Source organism: Podarcis erhardii (assembly GCF_964252035.2).
Source record: "Podarcis erhardii genome assembly, chromosome: 10".
NCBI lineage: Eukaryota > Metazoa > Chordata > Lepidosauria > Squamata > Lacertidae > Podarcis > Podarcis erhardii.
This window is the reverse complement of record NC_138500.1, coordinates 68,944,410-68,971,565: the sequence shown is the minus strand read 5'-3', so window position 1 is coordinate 68,971,565 and position 27,156 is coordinate 68,944,410. Positions and strand designations below refer to the sequence as shown.

General features: G+C 44.7%; 1 protein-coding gene and 1 long non-coding RNA gene across 3 annotated transcripts in view; one reads left to right on the top strand and one right to left on the bottom strand.

Moving 5' to 3' along the window:
• Positions 1–472: 472 nt before the first annotated feature.
• SLC26A3 (solute carrier family 26 member 3) overlaps positions 473–27,156 on the bottom strand; it is a 27,210-nt gene continuing 526 nt past the window's right edge. Inside the window, exons 2-20 of the mRNA XM_081878488.1 lie at positions 25,162–25,301; positions 24,787–24,897; positions 23,321–23,484; positions 21,532–21,696; positions 20,657–20,809; positions 19,182–19,264; positions 17,088–17,235; positions 16,812–16,925; positions 16,642–16,719; positions 12,624–12,719; positions 10,779–10,885; positions 8,925–8,994; positions 8,742–8,834; positions 7,488–7,583; positions 5,171–5,404; positions 4,132–4,186; positions 2,798–2,946; positions 1,720–1,782; positions 473–1,070 (exon numbers count right to left, since the gene is read on the bottom strand). Of these exons, the coding sequence (XP_081734614.1) occupies positions 1,047–1,070; positions 1,720–1,782; positions 2,798–2,946; positions 4,132–4,186; positions 5,171–5,404; positions 7,488–7,583; positions 8,742–8,834; positions 8,925–8,994; positions 10,779–10,885; positions 12,624–12,719; positions 16,642–16,719; positions 16,812–16,925; positions 17,088–17,235; positions 19,182–19,264; positions 20,657–20,809; positions 21,532–21,696; positions 23,321–23,484; positions 24,787–24,897; positions 25,162–25,301 (2,143 nt within the window). The 3' untranslated portion in view covers positions 473–1,046. The remainder of the gene's footprint in view (positions 1,071–1,719; positions 1,783–2,797; positions 2,947–4,131; positions 4,187–5,170; positions 5,405–7,487; positions 7,584–8,741; positions 8,835–8,924; positions 8,995–10,778; positions 10,886–12,623; positions 12,720–16,641; positions 16,720–16,811; positions 16,926–17,087; positions 17,236–19,181; positions 19,265–20,656; positions 20,810–21,531; positions 21,697–23,320; positions 23,485–24,786; positions 24,898–25,161; positions 25,302–27,156) is intronic.
• LOC309351130 overlaps positions 17,149–27,156 on the top strand; it is a 25,753-nt gene continuing 15,745 nt past the window's right edge. Inside the window, exons 1-3 of one of the 2 annotated variants that reach the window (XR_014160709.1) lie at positions 17,149–17,247; positions 17,981–18,178; positions 23,210–23,304. This is a non-coding gene — a long non-coding RNA (uncharacterized lncRNA). Of the gene's footprint in view, positions 17,248–17,980; positions 18,179–23,209; positions 23,305–27,156 lie in introns of those variants that run through there. The other variant, XR_014160708.1, reaches the window with a different exon arrangement.

Below are 27,156 nucleotides of genomic sequence, written 5' to 3'. Positions count from 1 at the left end.
CGGGGTATGCTCATAGCTATCAACGTTTCCCTTTTTTAAAGGGAAATTCCCTTATTCCGAATAGGATTCCTTGCAAGAAGAGGGAAAAGTTGATAGCTATGGGTATGCTTAGTTCCCCTGTTTCAAGTATTCCCCCCCCCCCATCTCTTTCCCCTGCATGGGGTGGGGTTTTGTTGGGTGTGTTGGGTGAACGTACCACTGCTCAGTCCTAGCTACGTTGATTTTTAAATGTTTCTCCATTGATTTATATGTATAATTCTCTCTTCTGTCCACTGGGACACTGAAAAATATATTAACAGTGTGAACTAGGAAGTCACCTAGTTTTTAAGCCGGAACTCAGTTCCAGCATCTCTCAGATGGCCGCCATTGCCATTACAGTCATACCTTGGGTTACAGAAGCTTAGGGTTGTTTGATTTCGGGTTGTGCACCACACCAAACCCAAAAGTACCGGAACAGGTTACTTCTGGGTTTCGGCACATGCGCAGAAGTGCTGAATCGCGACACGCACATGCACAGATGCGCTCCTGCGGGTTGTGAATGTGCTTCCCACATGGATCACGTTCGCAACCCAAGTGTCCACTGTATAAGAGAACAAGGGAGGCGTTCGTGGTGATTTCCGGCACCTCATTTTCCTAGAAAAATAGCACTTGCAGACCATAAGGTGATTCTTTCTACTCCACATTTTTCTGTCTTCCTGTTCCAGCCACCTGACTGACTAAGTTGTCAATTCCCCCCTCTCAACTTTCTGTGCCCCTTAGCCATCAAGCAGCTGGGGTTTTTTTATCTTTAGACTTTTTGTACCTGTGTGTCCTTTCTCAGCCGGTACTTCTCTCTTATGTCTCAGTGGTACAGTTCTGGTTACATTAGCACAAGGGTGGGAAGAGTCTCATCAGAATTAATATTGGCATATAGATACACACCCATGGTATAAAACGGTTTCCTCCAAAATTGAACTGGTTCCCCCAACAGCGACAATGTCTAGATTGGTTTCCAACGGTTTTATACTCCCAACAATTGGTTTCCTGCTCATCAGTGGGTATGACAATTAGAATTTTGTTTCTGATGGTGCCTGTGGGGTGGAAAGAAGCAAATTAAAAATGGCTCAGCTTTTGTAAGTTGCTTTTGAGTTTGCCTTTTGGGAGAAAAAGACGAATAAATATTAATATCAAAAACAAAGTAAAAAACGCCTTCCCCCAGCACTCTCCCAAAATTTCAAGTTATGTTAGGAGTTGACCGTCACTATGCAGTTGTGTCTTCTGTTGACTAGATACGCAGCTACTGCTTAATTTGTCGCTGCCATAAGGTATAGCAATATTGATGGAGCCAGTCAAATGGAAGGCATAAGGTAAAGGTAAAGGGACCCCTGACCATTAGGTCCAGTCATGGCCGACTCTGGGGTTGCCGCGCTCATCTCGCTTTATTGGTCAAGGGAGCCGGCGTACAGCTTCCGGGTCATGTGGCCAGCATGACTAAGCCGCTTCTGGGAAACCAGAGCAGCGCACGGAAACGCCGTTTACCTTCCCGCTGGAGCGGTACCTATTTATCTACTTGCACTGCATACTTAAACTGACCATGCCTATTGGGGCCTCAATTCTACCTTCCTGTAAAAGGGACTGCACTTCTTTCTTTTAGCAGATCTGTTTCAGGGCAATAGCCCCCCCCCCATGCTTCTATCTTTACTGATGATTTTAAAAATTGGGTAGGAAAGTGTCCCTTACCATGAGCTCCCGACTGCGTAGTCCATTTGTATTGATTACATAATGATCCTTGTCTTCTTTTTCCTGTGATGGAATAGACGTGTTAAGAGTTAGTGAGGGATACGGGTTTCTCTTCTTTCCTTTTAAGTAGCTGGTAAGGTTGAGTGATATATCAATACATCATCCAAAACCGGTTTGAAGTCCATATCGTGATATCAGTTTCTTGATTTTTGACCTGGCAATATATCGTGAATCATGGCATTTGTGGGCTATGTAAAAATCACAATGCGGGAAAAACCAGGAAGCCATCTTGCTCTGCATAGCTCCATCCTTATTTCAGACCTTGCGATATATCGGCATATCGCAATGTTTATCTGGTGATATATATCGCGATGTTGAAAACCAGATATCACCCAGCCTTAGTAGTGGGCGCTGGTCCCATTAGGGCAAGTGGGGTGGTGCCACACCACAGAGGCGGGTTTAAGGGAGCCCAACCAGTTCACCTGCCAAGCCAAAAGGGTGCCACAAAGGGCACCTCAACAATGACAAACAATGGAAGGTGGGAGGTGGAGGGGGCACTAAGTTTTGGTGTGGCAGAGGGCATCACTGAAATTTTAAAGCCCAAGTCGGCCACTGCCCACCACCTTTAGTCTGCACTCAGGCAGTCCCTTCCTGCCTTCTTTATATCCGGTACAGGAGATGGCTCATGTTCAAACTCGTCTGTCTCTGTGCTGTCCCTTGTAAAATTCAGCAGGGAGGAACATGGGGGCAAAATGTAGAATGAATTGGCTCTGCCTACGGCGCCACCTACTGTTGGCCTCCCTGCTTTTCACCCTACCAGCCCTAGCCAACACAGCATTTAAAGTATAAGTTTGTTCGTAGTTTTGCCAAACTGACCTCAGTAATTCAGTTTGAGATTCTACTCACAACAGGAATTACTTTTATTTCAACCAAATCTGTCTCCAGGCCAAGTTACTATGGATGGAGGGATGGTCTTAGAAACCTACCTATATGCAAATGTACAGCTGTGGTTTCTAATATGAACGAAAGGTCAGACATTTGCCCAAGTGAAGAGCAGTTACTGCAGCATTTTTCTTACCATATTGGGCTTGTACTTTGGTGTGCTGAGCTCCAGGTCCTTTTTTAGCAATATGTATAAAACTGCATCATGGACGGTGAGGAAAAACATGGACGGCTTAATTTCATCATCAAAAAATCCACATCTTTCCAGTTTATCCAGAACGCCATCTGGAGGGGGAAAGAAAACAGGTTTCCAAGCCAGGAAAAACGGTTAGTAAAAAATCTCAAGCACAACATTCAAATTTATTTAACATATTTTATTTCAGATTCAGGAACTTGGTAGCAGGCTTCCCAACTCTTCACTTTTAGAAATGTTTCGCTTTGAAACAAACAGAGAGGCAAACCCAGCACCTGACACCGATTGTCAGGAGTTAAGCTGGCAGTAGACTTTGGAACTGGCAATCGGAGAGATGATAGGCAGGGATACACCCATCTTGCTCTGCCTAAGAAGCTCTAGGTAGAAGGAAGGAAATCTCTTTACACTAACAGGCCAGAGCAGATCAGCTGGTATCTCTCATCATTGCAAAAGGTCAGGCTTACTCCTATGAGTGACTAGAAGATTCGGTTTTAATTGCTCATTGTTAGCTGTGCTCTGCCTTTCTACATTAGGCAACATCACCCCAAACTCCACAGGACCTTGGTTTAACATTGATGCCATTTGGTACAAAGCAAGAGTACTCTATGTGACCTAAAGCTTAAAATATAGATTAAAAAAGGTAAACGACGCCAGACAGTTAAGTCCAGTCACGAACGACTCTGGGGTTGCGGCGCTCATCTTGCTTTACTGGCTGAGGGAGCTGACGTTTGTCCGCAGAGAGTTTTTCCGGGTCATGTGCCCAGCATGAATAAGCCACTTCTGGTGAAACCAGAGCAGCGCACGGAAATGCTGTTTCACTTCCCGCCAAAGCGGTACCTATTTATCTACTTGCACATTGACGTGTTTTCAAGCTGCTAGATTAGCAGGAGCTGGGACCGAGCAACAGGAGCTCACCCCGTCACAGGTATTCGAACCGCTGACCTTCTGATCGGCATGCCCTAGGCTCGGTGGTTTAGACCACAGCGCCACCCGCGTCCCAAATAGCCTCGTCCTCAGATTGCCTCTGAGGAAATTGTTCTAACTGTACTGTAAGCAGCTGAGATCTATTTCTGGGTAACTATATTTAAGATTGGGGTGCAAGGGCTACACTGTGTTCATCACTCGTACAACTGAAGAAAAAGCACCATGCGTATTTCTGGGAATCATGTGTAAAAAGGACCTTTAGCATTTTAGGGGCAGACTTAAGATAAGACACAAACTTTGAGCATGCCACTGCTGTTCTTTAAATAATAATAAATAGAACGGGGTCAACTCACCATGTGCTCCCACAATATATACATCCACATCAATCCGGACAAATTCTTTCAAAGTCTGTTAAATAAGAAATTTACAGATAGGTTTACGGCAGGATTAACTGTTAAAAGCTTGCTTCTGTCACAAGCTTACTTGGTGACCGTAAGCAAGTCACCACTTCCAAACTTCAGAGTTCTTCCCCACTCTCCCATCCTGTCTGCAATATTTGGATGGTAGTTCTGGCTTTCCATACAGGATTAATGAAATAACATGCCCAATGTGGTTTGAACACACCAAAGTAATATATCCATGCTGTGTCTTATTGCTACAGTATACAGTCGTACCTTGGATCTCAAACGCCTTGGCTCCCGAACAAATCGGCTCCCGAACTATCGAAACCCAGAAGTGAGTGTTCCAGTTTTCGAATGTTCTTTCGGAAGAAGCATGTCCGACGGGGCTTCCATGGCTTCCGATTGGCTGCAGGAAGCTCCTGCACCCAATAAGAAGTTGTGTTTTGGTTTTTGAACATTTTGGAAGTCCAATGGATTCCGTTCGACTTCCAAGGTACGACTGTAGTAATTTTAGGTTGCATTTTCACATTTGTGTTTGACACAGTAAAGTCAACTTTTGCCCGTCACTTTCATATGCCTGGTTTCTCACCCCCTCTTACCGCATGGTGAGATCTGACATGTCCTGAAGAATGCAAACAATTGATAGATTTCTAAAACATGCCTGTTCTGTGGCTCTTTAGAGTTACAGGTTTTTGTCCATTGAATGAGCTATGCAGAAAAAAATGTATTTTGTTCCAGCGTGGTATTATGTCAGACTAGGACTTGGGAAGCTCAGGCTGAAATTGTTACTTGGACTAAATTCAGTTGTTTGCCATTTATCAGTCTAACTTATCTCACAGGTTTGTAGTGCACATTACAAAAAGGGGTACAGAAAAAAAAAAGTACACTGTGCTTTGGGATGCTTAGAATAAGTGTGAGACACATATGTAATAAAATGAATGAATAATTAACTTTACACTTGTTGGCTGGAAGATGTACGGAGGAAAATTACCTGTCCAAGGACTCTCAAAGCAGAAACGTCAAGAAACGACACTGCTGAGAAATCAAGGATGACGCTGTGTGTGTCGATCTTCGGAACCATGATGTTGGGAGGAAGGTCTGAGTTCCAGTCTATCTGAATCGGCAAGTCTTTGGTATATGTGGGCTGGTCCAGTTCTTCAATGCGGTTGTTGTCCAGCTCTTCGTCAGAGTCGCTTATGCCATTAACAGTGCAAATCAAGCCTTTCTGTATCAGAGGAAGAAAATGATCAGAATTCCAATTATTAACAAAAAGATAACTTAGTACACTTGACTGCCGGTTCTGTTTACCGATAAGTTGCTGGGCAGGGGAAAACAGGAATGAGAGAGAAATTCTTTAAGATTGTAACGGTTTGTAAATCTTAGAAGAACGTAAGTGAGAAAGAGAAAACACAGGGCTACTTCAGGCACTATTTTTTTGTGATTCCTAGGCTCTAAGCCCCAAACTTCATTTTATACCGCTCCCAGTGCCTCCTAAAGCTGGTCTATTCTTCAGTCACTTAAGAGTTCCTTCCTTCCTGTTCCTTCATTTCCTCCTTGTTTTCCCTGGTTTTTTAAATGTCCCTCCACCAACTTCCTACATAGTTTCAGAACAGTTGGCAGTATTTTATTTGAGTACACACACACACACACACACACACACACACACACACAGTGGTACCTCGGGTTACATATGCTTCAGGTTACAGACTCCGCTAACCCAGAAACAGTGCTTCAGGTTAAGAACTTTGCTTCAGGATATGAACAGAAATCGGGCTCCGGCAGCACGACAGCAGCAGGAGGCCCCATTAGCTAAAGTGGTGCTTCAGGTTAAGAACAGTTTCAGGTTAAGAACGGACCTCCGGAACGAATTAAGTACTTAACCTGAGGTACCACTGTATAAACAAAACATTTTTTCCTGGTCATATGACTTAGTAAAAGTACATTTTCCCACCAGCTGAGAACAAACTGGCAGACTTTTTCAGAGTAGTAGGCGATTGGTCTACGTTCCAGATTAGTTAACCTAGAGCAGGGGTCAGCAAACTTTTTCAGCTGGTCCACTGTCCCTCAAACCTTGTGGGGGGCTGGACTATATTTTGAAGAAAACAAAAAATAATGAACAAATTCCTATGCCCCACAAATAACCCAGAGATGCATAAAAGGACACATTCTACTCATGTAAAAAGACGCTGGTTCCCGGACCATCCATGGGCCAGATTTAGAAGGCGATTGGACCGGATCCGGCCCCCGGACCTTAGTTTGCCTACCCATGACCTAGAACAACCCCAAATAGATTATTCATGAAGGAACGTGATCCTCGACAGAAAAAATGTTGCACACCCCAATCCAAGAGATCTTAGGGTTTGTTTGTTTTTTAAAAGAAATCTTAGTTTTAATTCAAAAATATGTCAATTTGTACAGGTTTGTACAGGCACTTTCTTCAACTGTCAGATTTTTATGATCTCAGGAATGCTCTAAAAAACTGCCGCTTTCCATCTCTTATGGTAAAATGGCATTGCTGAACATCTCTGGGGAGAGAACAGCAAAGACCTGGTGAAGAGAGCACAGCAGAGGTTATATTTTCCGAAAATCCTCCGGAAAAACAATCTCTCAAAGGACCTGTTGATGGCATTTTACCATTGTACTGTAGAGAGTGTATTAACTTCTGGTCTGTGCGTGTGGTTTGGGAGCTGCACGGCCAGGGAAAAAACAATGCTATCCAGGGTTGTAAAGACTGCAGAGAGAATTATTGGGTGCACTCTTCCCACCTTAGATCAAATCTATGCTGCCAGGTGCCATAAGAAAGCGGCAGAGATAGCACATGATAGTACGCACCCTGGAAATGATCTCTTTCAGCTTCTGCCTTCTGGAAGAAGGTATAGGGTTATAAAGGCCAGGACTAGCCGCCTGAGAAACAGTTTCTACGCTAATGCAATTCTGGTTCTAAGGGGTCTCTGTAGTATAGTGTATTTTAAAATGGGGTTTTAGAGTTTTTTTGGGGGTTTTTGAATGTTTTATGTAGTTTTATGTAGTTTTGTGGTAGTTTTTATGTAGTTTTTCAATTTCATTGTTCCGCAAGGGACAATGACAATAAAGATATCGTATCGTATCGTATCACTTGATGGCAGCCTGGCATGTGTCTTACAGCTGGGTGTACTGCTAATGCCTACTTGTGTTGAGTATATGTCATATTTGGGAGCCCCCAGTAGCCCCAGTGACTTTCAAAAAATGATCTTCAGACTCCTGCAAGGTTTGTGAAGTGGGATGAGACACTTGTAAATTCAGTGAGAGGTTAGGGTTAGGCTACTTACAGGTGTGACTTGAAGCTCCCCTTTCTTCAGCATCCTTCTGATTTTCCTCAGGGCTTTGTTGCGCTTGCGTAGCACCCTCAGTGGCTTAAACCCAACCTGAAACATTTGATTTGATTTGGTTTGGTTTAGCTTGTTAAATTCACCACTCTTGTAAGTTCTGAGTGTTACATGCACCTTGTACTACTCAGCTACGTTAGTCAAAATACAGCGTTATAAATGCGTTCTAGCACTATGACACCAGACAGCACCGTACAGCTGAAATCTCAACTCAAGGCTATTTTCAGTTGTGAGCTTTCCAACTGTTTTTTGCATAGCGTTTTCAGAGCGTTTTTTAATAGCTGTGTAGATCTAGCCCTTGGTTCACTGTCCAATATCCAATATTACATGAAAAATAATTTCTGTTAAGGAATTATCACCCACTGTCTCCAAGATTCCTAGGGGTTCTGGGCACTCACCCAGGGTTTGTGTTCTTTTGGAGAATTGAAACACAGTGGAGACTATTGTAGATTTAAGAAATATGACTTATTCACCCAGTTACTCTGGCAACCTTCCAAATTTCCAGTTTCAGAGCAAGGGGAAAAGAGTTCTCTTGCATTGCCAATGGTCCTCAATGGCCCTGTCTTGTTTCTTAATGGCCCTAGCATGGCCAGGTCATCTTGCATAGGCTATTCCAGGAATTCCTCTGCAGCCTGTATTTCTCCCTTCACATCCCAAATACAGTGGTACCTTGGTTCTCGAAATTAATCTGTTCCGGGAGTCCGTTCAACTCCCCAAACCATTCAAAAACCAAGGTGTGACTTCCAGTTGGCTGCAGGATGTTCCTTTACTCAAGTGGAAGCCGTGTCGGACATTCGGCTTCCGAAAAACATTTGAAAACTGGAACACTTACTTCTGGGTTTGCGGCATTCGGGAGCCAAGCTGTTCAAGAACCAAGGTACCACTGCAATCAAAATCCTACCATTTATTAGTTCCAGTTACAGATAGGTAGCCGTGTTGGTCTGCCATAGTCAAAACAAAACAAATTCCTTCCAGTAGCACCTTAAAGACCAACTAAGTCAGTTCTTGGTATGAGCTTTCGTGTGCATGCACACTTCTTCAGATATCTGAAGAAGTGTGCATGCACACGAAAGCTCATACCAAGAACTGACTTAGTTGGTCTTTAAGGTGCTACTGGAAGGAATTTGTTTTGTTTCTACCATTTATTAATTTCTATAATTTCAGGGGGTCTCCTCAAATCTATAACAATATGCTTACCGCTGCAATCAATTTGTCCTTGAAGAATTCAATATTAGCAAAGAAGATTGGGGATGGGCATCTGAAAATTTTCACTCCCTCTGGCTCATATATCTAGGTCAAAAATACGCACATTAGTTTAGCACATTGTTTCACAATCAATAGGCAGAAACCAACTACTGCAACCAAGAATCAGGTTCTTACATCTCTATAATCCTTCCTGTTTCTGTAGATGTCGCTTCTTCCAACATTAGCCAAAACTGTGCATTTTGGACTGAAAAACAAATAGAAAAATCAAATGAGTTGACTAACACACTGTAAGGGGTATTCATCAGACTTCCATTTCAATAAAGATTCATGCCTTTGATGGGACTTGTAGTCTAACAACTGTAGGCCTATAGGTTCCCCATGTATAGAACGGTATTGTCAAGTTTAAACCAACTTGTGATTCGAGGACCCCCCCCCCCGGCTTGGGGATAAGAAAGACACAAGGACACAGTATATTAGGTTAATGGGCTAGAAAAGGCCACAACTTTATTGATTACAGCATGTGAGAGGTATTGGCTTAGGCATTGGATAAACAGCAGAGCATGACTCCACCCCCTCAGGGAGGGGTGAGTCTAACAAGGGTTAACCACCAGTCGGGGGAGCCTGTTGATGCAAATACAACTGTAAGCTCTCCCCTGATGCCACCGGGGGTTGTGCCATGGCCCCCAGCCACCAGCAGGGCATCGGACAGGATCCACGACCTCCGGATTCCTTTAACGGCATACCATAAAATTAAGGGATAGGCGATGGCCACACCTGCCCTTCCATACACCAACAACATATTCCAATGCCTAACCGCCAATACCAGAAAGTTGTGACGATTTGCTATGAGGTAGGCGAAAAACCAAGTGGCCGGTGCCATTTTGCCAATTGGGTAAAAACTCCTAGCAGGCCCCTTGGGCAACCAAGGCGACCAACCAGAGGTCCATAGCAAGGTCAAGCACGAAGCGATGAACTAAAGGGAAGGGTGGGTGGGTGGGTGACCCGTTGAAACCCGGCAGCGCAATGAGGGTGGGTGGGTGGGTGACCCGTTGAAACCCGGCAGCGCAATGAGGGGAAAGAGCTGCAGGGGCCAGAACACCCCCTGCAAAGTGTGAGAACGGCTCCAGATCAGTAATTTCCTTGCCCTACGAAACCCTGATACAGTGGTGCCCCACAAGACGAATGCCTCGCAAGACGAAAAACCCGCTAGACGAAAGGGTTTTCTGTTTTGGAGGTGCTTCGCAAGACGAATTTCCCTATGGGCTTGCTTTGCAAGACGAAAATGTCTTGCGAGTTTTTCCGACTTTTTTCCCTCCCCCCCCCTTTTTCTAAGTCGCTAAGCTGCTAATAGCCGCTAAGCCGCTTAGCCGCTAATAGGGTTGCTTCGCAAGACGAAAAAACCGCTAGGCGAAGAGACTCGCGGAACGGATTATTTTCGTCTTGCGAGGCACCACTGTAGCTTCAATTCTGTAAGGGGATGGCGTTCTCTTTCTAGCAGTAAGTTCTCCATAGCCTCATCAAATTATAAATTTCTGGATTTTTCTGGGGTGAGGAGTCAGCTAGGATATACTGGTATAAAAGTGATACGTGTTTATGTTTGACCAAGCTTAGAAAGTCCAATGGGGCTTATATTCTCACGTAAATGTACATAGGATTGCAGCATTATGGGAGTTTGGTAGACACTCAATACATCCTGCAGCATTTTACTCTATAAAAATGTTTGCTGTGACGCAAGGGTACCAACTTGTATTAAAAAAATGGGGGGGGGGCAGCCGTGTCAGGCACAAGCTCTGCAGCTAAGGTGCAGTTCCATCTGCCGCAGAGCCAGGCTCTGATGAAGGAGCCTGCTGTGGGGGCGCACAAAAGTGTGCTTGGGGCCATGGCACCCCCCACGCTATGCCTCTGTCTTCTGGCCGTTAATTTTTATTTTATTTTTTTACCATTTAACTGTACGGATTGCATTTTTAATTATTATTTTAAAATCAATAATTATTACATGAATCTGACAAGTTGGGAAGATGGACTCACAATTGTGCACGGAATATAACAGTGAGGAGTTCGAATCCAACTCCAGCTGCCAACCCGAGATCCAGACCCAGTAAGATGCCAGCAAGGAAGGTCACAATCCAGATAAGCTGAGAAACATAGGTAGATATTGAACAATCAGGTATCATGGACACATTTATCTACTTGCACTTTGACGTGCTTTCGCACTGCTAGGTTGGCAGGAGCTGGGACCGAGCAATGGGCGCTCACCCTGTCGTGGGGATTCGAACCGGTGACCTTCCGATTGGCAAATCCAAGCGGCACAGTGGTTTAAACCACAGCGCCACCTGCGCCACCTTAAAACACATGGGCATTCTGGGAACTGTTGCGTACCCCTCACCACGTGACAGCATCCTAAAGAAACAGCAGCTCCCATGATTCTCTGGAGGAAGCCATGTTCTTTAGGTCTGCATTAAATACACTTCCGACATATGGCGTTGATGCGACCGAAATGCTTCTCTTGGGTTTTGGAGCGTATGGATTGTTGAGCTGCCTCTGTGATAGCGCAGGTTTTGTATGCATGCTGAGCTTGGCCTTCTTATAGATAGGCCTTTTGAAAACTATTGCTCTGACCATGGAATGCCCTATTTTTCACTCTATAAGACACACTTTTCTCCTCCTAAAAAATAAGGGGAAATGTCTGTGCATCTTATGGAGCGAATGTGTGGTTGATCGCTGGCTCCCTTTCTGGCTCCTCCCCCTTGCCCAGGCCTCCATTGTTGAATGTTCTGCAGACGGAGGGCTGTTTGTTTCCCCAGCGACATGTGACTGGCTGATTAGATTACAGTGGTGCCCCCGCAAGACGAATGCCTCGCAAGACGAAAAACTCGCTAGACGAAAGAGTTTTCCGTCTTTTGAGTCATTCCACAAGACGAATTTCCCTATGGGCTTGCTTGCTTCACAAGACGAAACGTCTTGTGAGTTCTTGCGAGTTTTTTTCCTTTTTCTTAAAGCCGCTAAGCCGCTAAGCCGTTAATAGCCGCTAAGTCGCTAATAGCAGCTAAGCCGCTAATAGCCGTGCTTCGCAAGACGAAAAAACTGCTAGACGAAGAGACTCGCAGAACGAATTAATTTCGTCTTGCGAGGCACCACTGTATCTGCCTGGAAACTGTAGAAACGGCTCCCTTTCCTTTCCTAAAGAATCTGCAGAACTGTGAGTTGAACCCCATAAAAACAGGATTTTTTCCCTTTGCAAAGTAAGCTCAACAACTTTGAGCTGATCCTCAAAAAAAGGGGCTTTCCCCCTTTGCAAAAGAAGCTGCACAACTCTGAGATGATCCTCAAAAAAACACAGATTTCCCCCTTTCCTCCTCTAAAAACTAGGTGCGTCTTATGGAGCGAAAAATACGGTGCACATCATGAAAGCATTCCAATTCTATTAACTAAGTGCAATTGCGTTAAGTGGATGCTATGGATTTGTGAAGCATTTATCCTAACAAATATAAAACAAAGCTCGCTACATGGGGGCCAATGAGTGCAAATTATTATTATTATTATTATTATTATTATTATTATTATTATTATTACACCGCCCTATACCCGGAGGTCTCAAGGGCATTTCACAGAATAAAATCAAAAGATAAAACCACAAAATACATAATCAAAATAAAAGCAACAACCCAATAACCCCACCCCAAAAACCCACATTTTAAAAGGGCATAGGATCCTCACAACATTTATGCCCCTCCCCCATGTCAGAATTCCTTGTTCTGTCTGGCGAAACTCAAAAGGCAACAATTTTCTGAATGACCACTTTTCACAATCAGTTTTAAAGGAGGGATTTCAAGAGTCTTTCACAGCGAGGTTTCTGTTGTTATAGATACTTACGCAGTCGTATCTGTCCTTGCGCCACAAAATCTTGATCTCCTTGAACTGCATCAGCATTCCCTTTAAATTGCCCAGAGCCAAAGCTGCGAGGACTGACTGTCAATGAAAAAACAAAACACACTTCATGGTGGAACCTAGACACATATTTTGAAAAATGCTGTGAAATTGCTTTAGGAAAAAAAAAAAGCTTTTTCGAAAAATATTTGGAATTTGCCATAAGCTCACCATCGCCATCCTAGTGAGGCATCTGATCAAGGCCTGTATTTTAAAATGAGCTTAAAGATTTGCAAATGTTTCATGCCAGGCAGAAAACCAGCTGGCTAAGGACTTTGGCAGTTGTTTATCCTCCTGGACATGGGCCCCCCGATTTATAGTAGTAGCAGGAGACAGGTTTCTCAAGGTTGTAAAAGGGAAATACAGGCTGGGAGCAAAGGTTACACTGACCCTACATATTACAGAATACAATCAAGCTGCAAAAACACTAATTAAGAGTTGGTAAATAGTAAGATCTCTGTTTAGATAGAACTTAATACCACGAGCCATCTGTTTTAGCCATTTGTTTTGGAATGTAGGGGAAACAGGGCAAAAGGGGCAAAAGGTGATCTGGTAATTAAGGTGCCTTGTTGAGGCAAATGTAAGATATATGGCTACTTGTCTGCCATTTATGGATAGAAGGAAATATAGCTCTTTGTCTCCCATAAAAGGTAATAGGAAATGGGTATATCTTTTATGATTGGTTCTAGCAAACAGCCAATAGGAATTTCAACCAGGCTGATTGGACAGAGGCAGCCAAAGGAGGAGCAAGGGGGCTGGCTTGAGGAAATATAAGTGCTGGCCATCAGGCCTGGAGGGCAGGCAGAGCTTTGGTAACCATATACCACTGTGCCTATCATTTATTTGTCTGACAAATAAATTCTTATTTTAATTTCTCTATTGCTGCGTTGAATATTTCATTCCAGCTAAGCGTTAATCACAAGCAGGGTGCTACACTAGTGACACATTTGTGTAATGCAGTTAAAACGTACTTAAAACCTTATATTTGCAGCTGTATAGCTGAGACCCATGTTTAAGGTCAGATGGGGGGGGGAATAGTGCTGTGTGTGCTCAAATGCTGTGACTCCTAGGGTGTTGCTGCTTCTCTCCCCTGTTTCCTCCTTGCTTCCTTTCACCACTATGATGTCAAAATTCGCTGTGTGTAACATAGCTGTCAACTTACAGATTTGAAAATAAGGGACCAGCAGCCTCGAAAATAAGGGATCAGCAGCCAAAATAAGGGATTTTGCTTAGCTTATACAGAAAGCCGGCACTGATGGAGCCATGCTGCTTTGGCTGCGACTGACATTTTTTAGCAGGGGGTTGGACTAGATGATCCTAAGGGTCTACGACTCCGCCCAAAGAAGAGTGGCAGACAAAACTGATGAACGACGTCGAGATGGCAAAGCTTACAGGCAGAATTAGAAACCAGGAAGAGGACCTCTTTAATAAAGAATGGGGAAAGTGTATACAGTGGTGCCTCGCAAGATGAAATCAATCCGTTCCATGAGGCTCTTCGTATAGCGGTTTTTTCGTCTTGCGAAGCAAGTCCATTGACAGCTTAGCGGATTAGCGCTATTAGCGGTTTAGCAGCTTTTAGCGAAATTCGTTTAGCAGCTTTTAGCGAAATTTTTAGGGAAATTCGTTTTGCGAAGCGCCTCCAAAACGGAAAACCCTTTCGTCTAGCAGGTTTTCCGTCTTGCGAGGCGTTCGTCTTGCGGGGCACCACTGTAATTTAGTTGAAAAGCTATTGTAAAGAGTTACATACATTGGTAGGATTGACAGAAAACTTGTAGTAAACATTTGAACTATGGATGGACAAATGATTTATAAAAATAGAGTTATGAAAGGGATGCAGAAGGGGAAATCACTACATTAAGATTCTGCACTGGTTGGAGGGGATGCTAAGCAGCACACCGGGGCTGCTGTCGTCCTGGCGCGAGGAGTTCCATTGGCCCTTCTCTGCCCGAGGGGGGGGGAGGGAGAGAGACTCTCGCCCACACTGCCCGCAAGCCCGGCATGAGGTGGTTGCGGCGCCGCAGCGGCCGCGGAAGTGCCGCCCTTCTGCATCCCTCCCCATCCCCTCCTTTTCCTCCTCCCTCAGGCTGCCTCCTAAGCCGCTGCCGCCTCCGGCTTCCCCTGGCAGCGCGGCGGAAATCTCACAAGAGAGGGGCTGCCTGCCTGCCCACCGCTACCCATCTCCTCACAACGTGCCCCTGAGGGGGAAAAGGGAGAGACGGAGACGCGGCAGTTCATGCGCGTGCTCTCTCTCGCGGCGGAGGCCCCTGAGCCGCTGCTTCCCTCCTGAGCCGGGCAAGCATGAAACCCAGGAAATTTAAGGGACATCATCAATAAGAAACAGCAGCGGGAAATGGCACTGGGATAAGGGAGTTTCCCGCCAAATAAGGGACGGTTGACAGTTATGGTGTGTAATGCATATACTGCAACATGAAATATTCACCATGAGGAAAAAAAATAGTGGCACCAAATATACCTTTCTTTCCCAACTTGCCCGCACTGTTTTCCTCAATCCATGATGAGGAAAGTGCTAAAATATTGAGCAAGGTCAGAATAACCCAACAATACTTTTTTTTTTTTAATTGGAGATGAGAGGCCTTCTTACACACTTAATTATTCTATAGAAGGGCCTTGATTCTCTCTAAAACCCTGTGATGAGACTAGGTGTTCTATCCGCACCAGAGATTTAAAGTTCATTCCCCCAAAGAATTCTGGGAACTTCAGTTTGTTTGGGGTGCTGGGATTTGTAGCTCTGCAAGGAGTAAACTACAGTCTCTAAGATTCCCGATGGGGGGTGGGGAGGGAGCCATGACCAGTAAAGCGATATAAATTTGATTTAAATGTATGGTGTAGATGTCAAGTAAACCATATAGACCCCAACAGAAACACCTATACAATGGTACCTCGGGTTATATACGCTTCAGGTTACATACACTTCAGGTTACAGACTCTGCTAACCCAGAAATAGTGCTTCAGGTTAAGAACTTTGCTTCAGGATAAGAACAGAAATCATCCTCTGGTGGCGCGGTAGCAGCAGGAGACCCCATTAGCTAAAGTGGTGCTTCAGGTTAAGAACAGTTTCAGGTTAAGAATGGACCTCCGGAATGAATTAAGCACGTAACCAGAGGTAGCACTGTACTGTTAGGCAGAGCAAAGTTGCCGCTGCCCCAGGTGGCAGATTTGTGGCATCGAGACATGGCAAATTGCCAGTTATTTTTACTATTACCATTGTTATTGGGAAGTGGGGCGTTGTTTTTATTCTCTAGCTCAGGAAGTGAAAAAATGTGGGCCATTTTGGAGCCTTGCTTTCCTGCTGCCAGGTAATTCCTTGCACAGAAAATTACCGTATTTTTTGCACCACAACACTCACTTTTTTCCTCCTAAAAAGTAAGGGGAAATGTCTGTGCGTGTTATGGAGGGAATGCCTATGGGTGGCATGCCTACGGATTTTCCTCCTCTAAAAACTACAGTGGTGCCCCGCAAGACGAATGCCTCGCAAGACGGAAAACTCGCTAGACGAAAGAGTTTTCTGTTTTGGAGGTGCTTCACAAAACGAATTTCCTATGGGCTTGCTTCGCAAGACGAAAATGTCTTGCGAGTTCCTGCGGGTTTTTTTCCCTTCCCCCCCTTTTTCTAAGCCACTAAGCCGCTTATCAGCTGATCCGCTAAGCCGCTAATAGCACTAATCTGCTAAGCCGCTAATGGGCTTGCTTCGCAAGACGAAAAAACCGCAGGATGAAGAGACTCACGGAACGGATTATTTTCGTCTTGCGAGGCACCACTGTACGTGCGTGTTATGGTCGGGTGCGTGTTATAGAGCGAAAAATACGGTACTTTATGTTGATCTGGGGAATATCGAGCAAGCATGGCATTAGGTTCCACTGGCGATGCTACAGTTTTTGTTCCGTGCCATTGGAAATAATGGCATTATTTGTTGAACGGTTGTTATGCACATAGAAGTCCTTACCTTCTGCAATGGTTCCAGAAGATGACCTATGGCCAAGATGACAATCAAGACAATGACAGCTGAGAGGAGTCCAGCAATCTGCACGAAAAAAGCCCATAGTCAGTCTGCACCCTAGAATACTGCTTTCTTGAATTCAGTTAGTGCAGGATCTCGTCTTATCCAATACCTACCTGGGTTTTGCCTCCCGTGCTTTCCTGCACACCTGACCTGGACAGCGAAGTGCTTGCAGCGAAACCTTTGAACGCACCGCCAAAGACATTGCCTATTCCAAAGGCGATTAATTCCTTCAAAAACACCCAAAGGATATGTATATATTATGACCAGGCAAGGCATTTCGTAAGCTTTCTTTCTCTGGCAATTTATTTATTTTCTTCAAAAGCATTCACATTCCTCTCAATATCCTAGGTTCTTTAAATGTAGAACTGGCATCTGCAGCGATCACTTACCTGGTTAGCATCGATGGGGTAATCGTGCTTTATGGAATACACCTTCGCCACGGAAAAAGCCACAGCAAAGCCAACGATCGCAATAGCGAAACCGTCACCCACACAGCTTTCAAAGATACCTACATCTGGTGAAAAAGGAGCCTGAAACCTGGAAGCAAAGGTCAGAGGGGTTTTTAAAAAAGCAGGGCATAAATAGCCTTTGTAGCATGTTAAGAAAGATGTGATGTGCTGCCTCCATGTGTGTGTATCACACACAGCACAATCTATAGTGTTTGCAAGTGTGACTGACTTTAATATGGACAGGACAGAGTGAATTGACTCCATTTTTGCTGTCTCTTAATGCAGGTCAAGCTGGGACGCGGGTGGCACTGTGGGTTAAACCACAGAGCCTAGGACTTGCTGATCAGAAGGTCAGCGGTTCAAATCCCCGCGAGGGGGTGAGCTCCCGTTGCTTGGTCCCAGCTCCTGCCAACCTAGCAGTTCGAAAGCACATGAAAGTGCAAGTAGATAAATAGGTACCGCTCTGGCAGGAAGGTAAATGGCGTTTCCGTGCACTGCTCTGGTTCGCCAGAAGCGGCTTAGTCATGCTGGCCACATGACCCGGAAGCTCCCTCGGCCAATAAAGCGAGATGAGCGCCGCAACCCCAGAGTCGGTCACGACTGGACCTAATGGTCAGGGGTCCCTTTACCTTTTTAATGCAGGTCAATGAGCCTGAGCTTCCACAGCCACCCCCACCATGAACCAGCACAGGCAGGATTGGAAACAACAGCAGCAGATACGTTCTACGCTATGATAATAATGGCTCTCCCCTCTCCTCCTCCTCAAGGCTGGCTTTTGTTATTGCCTTTTCAAGAAACGACACTTCCCTTTGTCTCTTTCCTTCCACCCCCAGCTAAGGAGGATATACTTCAGTCTCCATGCGAAAAGAAACAATAGAAACAGTAGTTTGGGTCAGAAAACAAGATGGACCCAGGGAGCAACAGAGAAGAGGAAAACAGAGCATCGGGCCCTGTGAGATAACAGTATACAGTGGTACCTTGGTTCTTAAATGCCTTGGTACCCAAACAACTTGGAACCCAAACACTGCAAAGTGTTCCAGTTTGCGAACTTTTTTCAGAAGCTGAACATGCTCCGTTTTGAGTGCCACACTTCCATTTTGAGTGCCACACTTCCATTTTGAGTGTTAGGCTTCTGATTTGAGTGCCACGCTTCCGTTTTGAGTGTTACACTCGGGTCTGTCTGTTTTTGCTATTTCTTTTGCGTTTTTGTTTTTGCGGCTTTTTTGTTTCATTTTTGTGACTGTGTGAAACCCATTTCTGCTACTGATTGATTGATTGATTGATTGATTGTATGACTGCAGTACATTGTTTATTGCTTTCGTTTTATGGATCAATGGTCTCGTTAGACAGTAAAATCATGTTAAATGGCTGTTTTAGGGGTTGTTTTTAAAAGCCTGGAACGGATTAATCCGTTTTGCATTACTTTCTATGGGAAAGCACGCCTTGGTTTTTGAACGCTTTGGCTTTGGAACGGATTTCCAGAACGGATTAAGTTTGCGAACGAAGGTACCACTGTAGTGCACTGGGGGGGGGGGGGCTGGCTGTCACCCACTGGAGATCCTGTGTGGGAGCAAATAGGCTTTGGCCGTCTACTAAACTGCTTAAGTTGTGCTTCCAGATAACCTCAGTCTGTTTCTTCGGAAATAAACCCCAAGACTAGAAAGCCTCCAGAGATCTCCTTCTGAAGAATACCATCGGAGATGGTGAAGTTTTTTGTTCCGAAGGTGACTGGTCATATTAATACCTCCCATTAAACTCATGGCTTATAGCTCATAGCTGAGGACCCATTTACAAAGCATTTAACTGTCCTTTGACCATCCTTCTATATTTGGGTCAAGGTGTGGTAAATAAGTTTCCCACAACTTTGCTTGGAATGAAAAGCTTTTTATCTTAAATTTGTGACCCTACCATTCCATAGGTGTCAACTTTTCCCTTTTCTTGCGAGGAATCCTATTCAGAATAAGGGAATTTCCCTTAAAAAAAGGGGAAAGTTGACAGCTATGCCATTCCCATTCAAGAATAGGTTATACTTACCCCTTTTCAAGCTTTCCAACAGTGTCTACCTGGAATTTCCCTTTGAAATCAAAACCATAGGATAACCCAGTTGCGATGACAGTCTGGAAAGAAGCAAAGTGGCCAGCATAAGATTTCAGCAAGGTGTTTCTCAGCTAGCGAGTGGACATATCTCCCATTTGCTAAACCTTTGCCATAATACTCGCCTCCATATTGTCATATTTATCTTAGCTACTTACATTTATATTAGCTGATTACACCTGAGGCTCCAGAAATAAAGAGTTCATTAAAATGGCCAAACAAGCCCAGGTTATAATGAGGTATATTGAAATGGCGAGGGGGGCTGGCACCTTGTTGTAGTCCATCACAATAATAACAGTTTTTGCGATGACCTTGTCAAAAATATTGTAACACAGGGCGGAATTCAGGGTCGCACCATGACAAATGTTCCATCTGCTTTGTGCATCCCAAGCCCCCTGTGGCAATTTTGGGCTGTTTGGAGGGGACAGTGGGATAAGCTTTGTCGCACAAACAGAAGTCCTTGCACAGGGCTAAACCTATCTTGTTTGCTAAACCTATCTTGTTAACTATAAAGTTAAAGGTACCCCTGACCGTTAGGTCCAGTCGCAGACGACTCTGGGGTTGCGGCGCTCATCTCGCTTTACTGGCTGAGGGAGCTGGCGTTTGTCCACAGACAGCTTCCGGGTCATGTGGCCAGCATGACTAAGCCGCTTCTGGCGAAACCAAAGCAGTGCATGGAAACGCTGTTTACCATCCCGCCAGAGTGGTACCAATCTATCTACTTGCACTTGACGTGCTTTCGAACTGCTAGGTGGGCAGGAGCTGGGACCGAACAACGGGATGCTCACCCCGTCATGGGGATTCGAACTGCCGACCTTCCGATCAGTAAGCCCTAGGCTCAGTGGTTTAGACCACAGCGCCACCCATCTTGTTATCTATAGTGTGATGCAATTGTAAATGAGCTGTATTTCCTCATAAAAGACAACCTGATACACCAGGAAAACACTAACCGAAGAGGATTATGGGTGGCTCTTTTTTTCTTTCCTTCTTTTTGTATAACAGTATTATCTACCTCGAGGTGAACAGAAGTATAACAATTTGCATCAGTATGTAAAACCAGCCGTGTAAACCATGGCAAACTAAGGCCCAGGGGCCGGATCTGGCCCAATTGCCTTCTAAATCTGGCCCACGGACGGTCCAGGAATCAACGTGTTTTTACATGAGTAGAATGTGTCCTTTTATTTAAAATGCATCTCTGGGTTATTTGTGGACCATAGGAATTCGTTCTCGTTTCTCCTCCCCCCCCCCCCGAAAAAATATATAGTCCGGCCCCTCACAAGGTCTGAGGGATAGTGGACCGGCCCCTGGCTGAAAAAGTTGGCTGACTCCTGGTGTAAACAAACAAACAAACAAATAACTCTTGGCTCCCCCTCCTTTTAAAAAAACAACAAAAACAGAGAGAGAGAAACAGTTACCACAATGAGTTCAATGGGGATAGGTGCTGGGAGCTTGGTTTTGTAACGTTCATTCAATTCTTTCACGAAAAACACAATGACCAAGATGATCAGCGAAGTGACAAGGTCTGCAATGTTCGTTTTTGTAATTTGCTCGAATATACCTTTCAGCGTCTGTTGCACACAGGAAAAAAAAACAACAGCCATGATGCAGGAAAGGATTACGGTAATTTACTTTAGCAATTGTATGACTTGTTTCAAGCACTACTAAGGTAGTAATGATACTGGATGCCTCAGAGTCCATCACTTATAGGCGGTGGAAGGAGGAATAAAGAATACTGCACTGAGTTGCTTGGAGGAAACTGTATATAATATATAAATTCATATTGCAAACGTTGGGCTGGGGACCCTGACCGTTAGGTCCAGTCGTGACCAACTCTGGGGTCGCGGCGCTCATCTCGCTTTATTGGCCGAGGGAGCCGGCATACAGCTTCTGGGTCATGTGGCCAGCATGACTAAGCCGCTTCTGGCGAACCAGAGCAGCGCACGGAAACGCCGTTTACCTTCCCACCAGAGTGGTTCCTATTTATCTACTTGCACGTGGTGTGTTTTCAAACTGCTAGGTTGGCAGGAGCAGGTGCTAAGCAACGGGAGCTCATCATGTCGCGGGGATTCAAACCGCCGACCTTCTGATCGGCAAATCCTAGGCTCTGTGGTTTAACCCACAGGCTGAGCAAAAAGGAGCTTGCAAGGGCTGGAGACAAGTTTTTTAACTGCAAAAAGTCACCAGGGTATTTAAAAGCCTTTCTTGTGATTACTTCTCAAATACCTCACAATAGCTAGAGAAAGTGGTGGCACTCCTGAGGGATAATCAGGTGTGGGTCAGAAACACTCACCCATATAATTCCCAAAGGTATATTATATCCAGGAACCGTCAGCTGAAAGATGAATTTCAGTTGGGACACGACAACATGGATGGCTGCAGCTGTTGTGAATCCGCTTATTAAGGATTGGGATAAATAGATAACAATGAAGCCGACTCTCAACACACCCAACAGCAGCTGGAAGAGACATAAAGAAGCAAACGCTGCTTTTATGGGAACAGAACCGAAAAGAAACATTATGGGATTTTTTATTATTTCTACCTGAAGTGGTCTCCTTTTTGGAGCGACAAACATGTTTTTTAAAGGCCTGTTTTTTCTCAATACACCTTTAAAGGTTTTTAAATTGTTTCATATATGGTGAGTTTGGATTTTTAAGAACCTCATTTTTAATTTGTATGAAATATACACCTGATTTTTTCAAGTCAAACTGCAAGCATCTCTTAATAAAGGTCTTGAGAACTTGGGGGTGGGGGGGGAGAGAACAGAAAAGAAACAGCCATCTTGCTAGTCTCCTGATATTACTGCTTAGTATCTATAAACCGGGCTTTTTAAAAAGTGCTCTTCATGTACATTTTCTTACATCATCACACTCCCTCATGTGGGGCTAGGTGCTGACACCCCCATGAGAACACCCTGTGCTGGCTTCACAGTCACACTGAAATGCTGCCTCCCTGATCTGTTGTCCAACTGCATGCTGGGAACTTAAAACCAGAAAAAGTGTCAAAGCAATACAAAAGACATAAAATGCTCACCCAGTAAAATATTTCTAAGAACCAGTCCCGTCCTCCTGCCCACTAAAAGATAAGCACTACCTTTGGAGGCAACCTAATTAACCAAACACCCAGGTAAACAAAACAAAAAATCTTAGCCTGGTGCCTAAAGACGGACAAGGACACTGACAAACTGGAACGTGTCCAGAGGAGGGCAACCAAAATGGTCAAAGGCCTGGAAACGATGCCTTATGAGGAACGGCTAAGGGAGCTGGGCATGTTTAGCCTGGAGAAGAGGAGGTTAAGGAGTGATATGATAGCCATGTTCAAATATATAAAAGGATGTCACATAGAGGAGGGAGAAAGGTTGTTTTCTGCTGCTCCAGAGAAGCGGACACGGAGCAATGGTTCCAAACTACAAGAAAGAAGATTCCACCTAAACATTAGGAAGAACTTCCTGACAGTAAGAGCTGTTCGACAGTGGAATTTGCTGCCAAGGAGTGTGGTGGAGTCTCCTTCTTTGGAGGTCTTTAAGCAGAGGCTTGACAACCATATGTCAGGAGTGCTCTGATGGTGTTTCCTGCTTGGCAAGGGGTTGGACTCGATGGCCCTTGTGGTCTCTTCCAACTCTAGGATTCTATGATTCTAAGGATGGTGCCAGGCGAGTCTACTTGGGAATGTCATTCCGCAAATGGAGAGGCCACCATTGAAAAGACCTGTTCTCATATGGTCACCCTCCGTACCTCCCTTGGGTGAGGGATATGAAGAAGTGCTTCTGACGAAGACCTCAGAGTTCAGGCTGGTTCATATGGGGAGAGGTGGTCCTTAAAGTATTATGGTCTGTAACTATATAGGGCTTTCCATCCATTGGAACAATGGCCCATGAACTGACTCGTGTCAGGTGAAAAGGGAGCATCTGGGCATTAGAGTGACCTGTGTCGCTGGCCCTTTTCAACAGTGTGCCTACTTTCTTCTCGCAGAACACTGTGGAGTGATTTTGTGGCATGATCCAATGCTTTGATGGATTGGAGCATCAGGGATGGATAAACAGATGAAGACAAGAGTTGCAGATATTGCTTGGAAAGACTTACCTGAAAGATGCCCGCAAGCATAGTCACCGATGCGGCCACCACGACTCTCTTCTGATTTATCTCATCCATCAATGTACTGTTTGCTAGTGTGCTGTTACTCACTGGATCTGGGACTATTCGTATAACGGCGCCTCCTACCATCAAGCTCAGGACAGGAAAAGGACCTGTGTGGACATTGTTAGCATTGTAAGAGGTTCAGCTTAAAAGATCCTATCAATAAGAGAAACTTGCACCATGCACTCTTAAGTGCGTGAGCACAGAGTAAATAGGATTAGAACCCCCCTCTGTTCGTTAAGGAGTTCTTCAGCCATTCAGATCACACTATGTTCTTCCTCCTGAATTTTGTTTTCTGGCTAACCTCTTGATGGTTCAACAACGAAGCCAATTACCTCAAACAGAGATGGGGAGCTGTTGGGTCACCAAGGTGCTGTTGACTCCAACTCCCATCAAGCCCAGCCAACGTGGCCAATAGTCAGAGATGATGTGAGTTGTAGTCCAGCAACATCTGGAGGGCAAAGTTTCCCCACCCTTGACCTAGAGCAGTGTTTCCCAAACTTGGGTCTCCAGCTGTTTTTGGACTACAACTCCCATCATCCCTAGCTAGCAGGACCAGTGGTCAGGGATGATGGGGACTGTAGTCCAAAAACAGATGGCAGCCCAAGTTTGGGAAACACTGACCTAGAGGAATGGTGGGCTCTCCTCCACTGGAGGTCTTCCAGCAGAGGCTGGACAGCCATTTTAAAGAATTCTCTGCTTTGAGATTTCTTTCATTAAGTGGGAAGTTGGACTAGATGACTCACGAGGCCCCCTCCACTTCTATGATTCTATAACAAGGTTGCTGATAAAAATCCACTGCATTTTAATTGTGGCTGGAAACAAATGCCTCTCTCTCCCTCCCTCTCTCTCTCTCTGTGTCTGTGTCCCACTGATGTGCAGACAGATCACATCAATGGGACTGACTTACGTAGGCCTCTGTGTGAGTAGGCCTTTAGTCAAATCACCTCTGACTGAGTGATCTAAGGTACATGAGAGAGCCTTTCTGGTGCGCATGCTCTATGAGAAAAAGGAGCTCTCCCCTTAAGTGGTAGGAAATGCTTTGTAGACATGGAATATTTCATGAAAGTAGATGGAACATTATTGGCTCCATGCACATAACTCTGAATTACAGTCCTGTTCTTTACCTGTTCCATGTTTCTTTCTGCCATCACCCTGCTCCTAAATATTTATGCTGACATATCTGCATGTGATTCTATCAAAATATCACCATGGTGGTATAGCATCTTGTTTTATGGTATTGTGCCAGTAGCACTATTGGCTCCCTTATCACACAATGTACTGGAGCAGCCGTTCTTAGAAGTGATGCGTAGCTACAGTATGTTGTATTGGAAGAAGTCTAGGTAAGGTGAATTAAAATCTTGGAGAAGGTGGCACTGTGCCAAGGTCCCTTGGGATGCAGTTCAACTTACCAACCGATATATGTCTGGAAGAGCCGAAGAAAAAATATATAATCACTGGGAAAAAGGCTGCATAGAGTCCGTAGCCTGGAGGAATATTTACCAGCAAAGCAAATGCTAGACCTAAAATTCGAGAGAGAGAAAAGTGCATCACCTTGGAGAATATGATTGCATGTAAGGGGAGAGGTGAGCAGTTGGCTACCTTCCAGAACTTGTTGGACTCCAACTCCCATAACCCCTCACCAGCATGGTCAGTGGTCAGGGATGATGGGAGATGTAGTCGAGCTGAACATCTGAAGAGCCATGGATTCCCAACCAATGATATAGAGGCACCTCTAATGTGAAAAGAAATGATGTGCTATTTATGAAAGAACTGAAAATATTTACCTTGTAGAACAGCTACGAGCCCCGTGCTAATTCCCGAAACAATGTCGCTGAGAATCCAGTCTTTGAAGCGGTAGGCAGGTAGCCAGGAGATGACAGGAAACAAATTAAAAGCTACTTTCTTTGCTTTTTGTGGAGTGCAGCTGAAAAGAGAATGATTGAATCATGCAAAAGTTAAACTACTGATGTCCCCAGCTGGGTCTAATAAAAGGATGAAAATGTTTTTAACAGAAAAAATGTTTGCTACTAAGATAATGATACCTTTTTCATCAGGAAACTCTAAGCAGAGGCAAAGAACCTGCAAATACCCAAACTTTGTTTTGAAGACAGTAAATTATGCCCTTCATCATTTCTCTGATGAAAATAGGAACATCTAATTCAACAACAACAACATCAACAACAACATTTATTATTTATACCCTGCCCATCTCACTGGGTTGCCCCAGCCACTCTGGGTGGCTTCCAACATATTTAAAAACACGATAACACATTAAACATTAACTATCCAGGGCTGCCTTCAGATGTCTTCAAAAGGTTGTATAGTTACTTATCCCCTTGGCTCCGGGGTCACATAACTTCCTACCCTCAAACATTTCTCTGATGAAAATACAAAAGTCCTAAGGAAAAGCGGGACATTTCAGGATTAAATCAGAAACCGGGATAGCTTCTGTAAATCCGGGACTGTCCCTGGAAAACAGGGACACTTGGAGGGTCTGCAAGTCCAAACCCACTTACCTGGGAGGGAGTAAGCCTCACTGAACTCAGGAAGTCTTACATACTATGGTTAGAATTGCACTGTTATGGCCCCATAGACTGGTGTTTTATTGTGGTATTATTCAGCAACACATTCTTAACACGATACCAGTGCATTTGTAGTGCATTAGGTCTGGGGCCTGCTTGTTTGTTGATCTCTTAAAACCTTCCTATGTTGTTCTCGGGTTCAAATATTTCCAGAGTGGTTTACGATAAGGAGTGCTCAGGGAGGGCAGAAACTTCTGATAGCGCAGAAGGGGCCGACAGCTCGCTTGATCTTGGTTTTTTGATCTTGGTTTTCTGTCAGCTCCTTCTGCGTTGCCATCTGCCCATGGGCAATGGCTAAATCAAACGTACACACCTCTGCTTAGCTGTGAAATGAATGTGGCTTGAGGTTTCCTTTCAGACCAATGCTGGTTTGAGAGAAAAAGCATCAAGCAGCACAGCAGCATTTAAGAAACTACAGGTTAGCTCTGGGCAACACCGCGTTTACATGCAACATTGCAGTAACTGGCAATGTTGTACACAGCCAAAGATTCAGGCACCAGCCCAGCCAGCTTCTGAACAAGGAAATGTAGTGGAAATCTCTTGTCTTTCATCTCAGGTGGCAAAGGGTCCTGGGCCAGCCCTGAAATGTAGGGATAATATTATATAGTGGTACCTCAGGTTATAGACGCTTCAGGTTACAGAGGCTTCAGGTTACAGACTCCGCTAACCCAGAAATATTACCTCGGGTTAAGAACTATGCTTCAGGATGAGAACAGAAATCGTGCAGCGGCAGCAGGAAGCCCCATTAGCTAAAGTGGTACCTCAGGTTAAGAACAGTTTCAGGTTAAGAATGGATCTCCAGAACGAATTAAGTTCTTAACCAGAGGTACCACTGTATTGTCTCCCATACTCTTCAGGATTGGTCTTGCCCCCTTGTTTGGATGGGTCGCAGAGCATTATGCGAACGGGATTGATTTGAGTAGCAGTTTGGTTATGTGCATTGAACTAGGTAAAGGTAAAGGGACCCCTGACCATTAGGTCCAGTTTTGACTGACTCTGGGGTTGCAGCACTCATCTCGCTTTATTGGCCGAGGGAACCGGTGTACAGCTTCCAGGTCATGTGGCCAGCATGACTAAGACGCTTCTGGCGAACCAGAGCAGCACACGGAAATGCCGTTTACCTTCCCACCAGAGCGGTACCTATTTATCTACTTGCACTTTGACGTGCTTTTGAGCTGCTAGGTTGGCAGGAGCAGG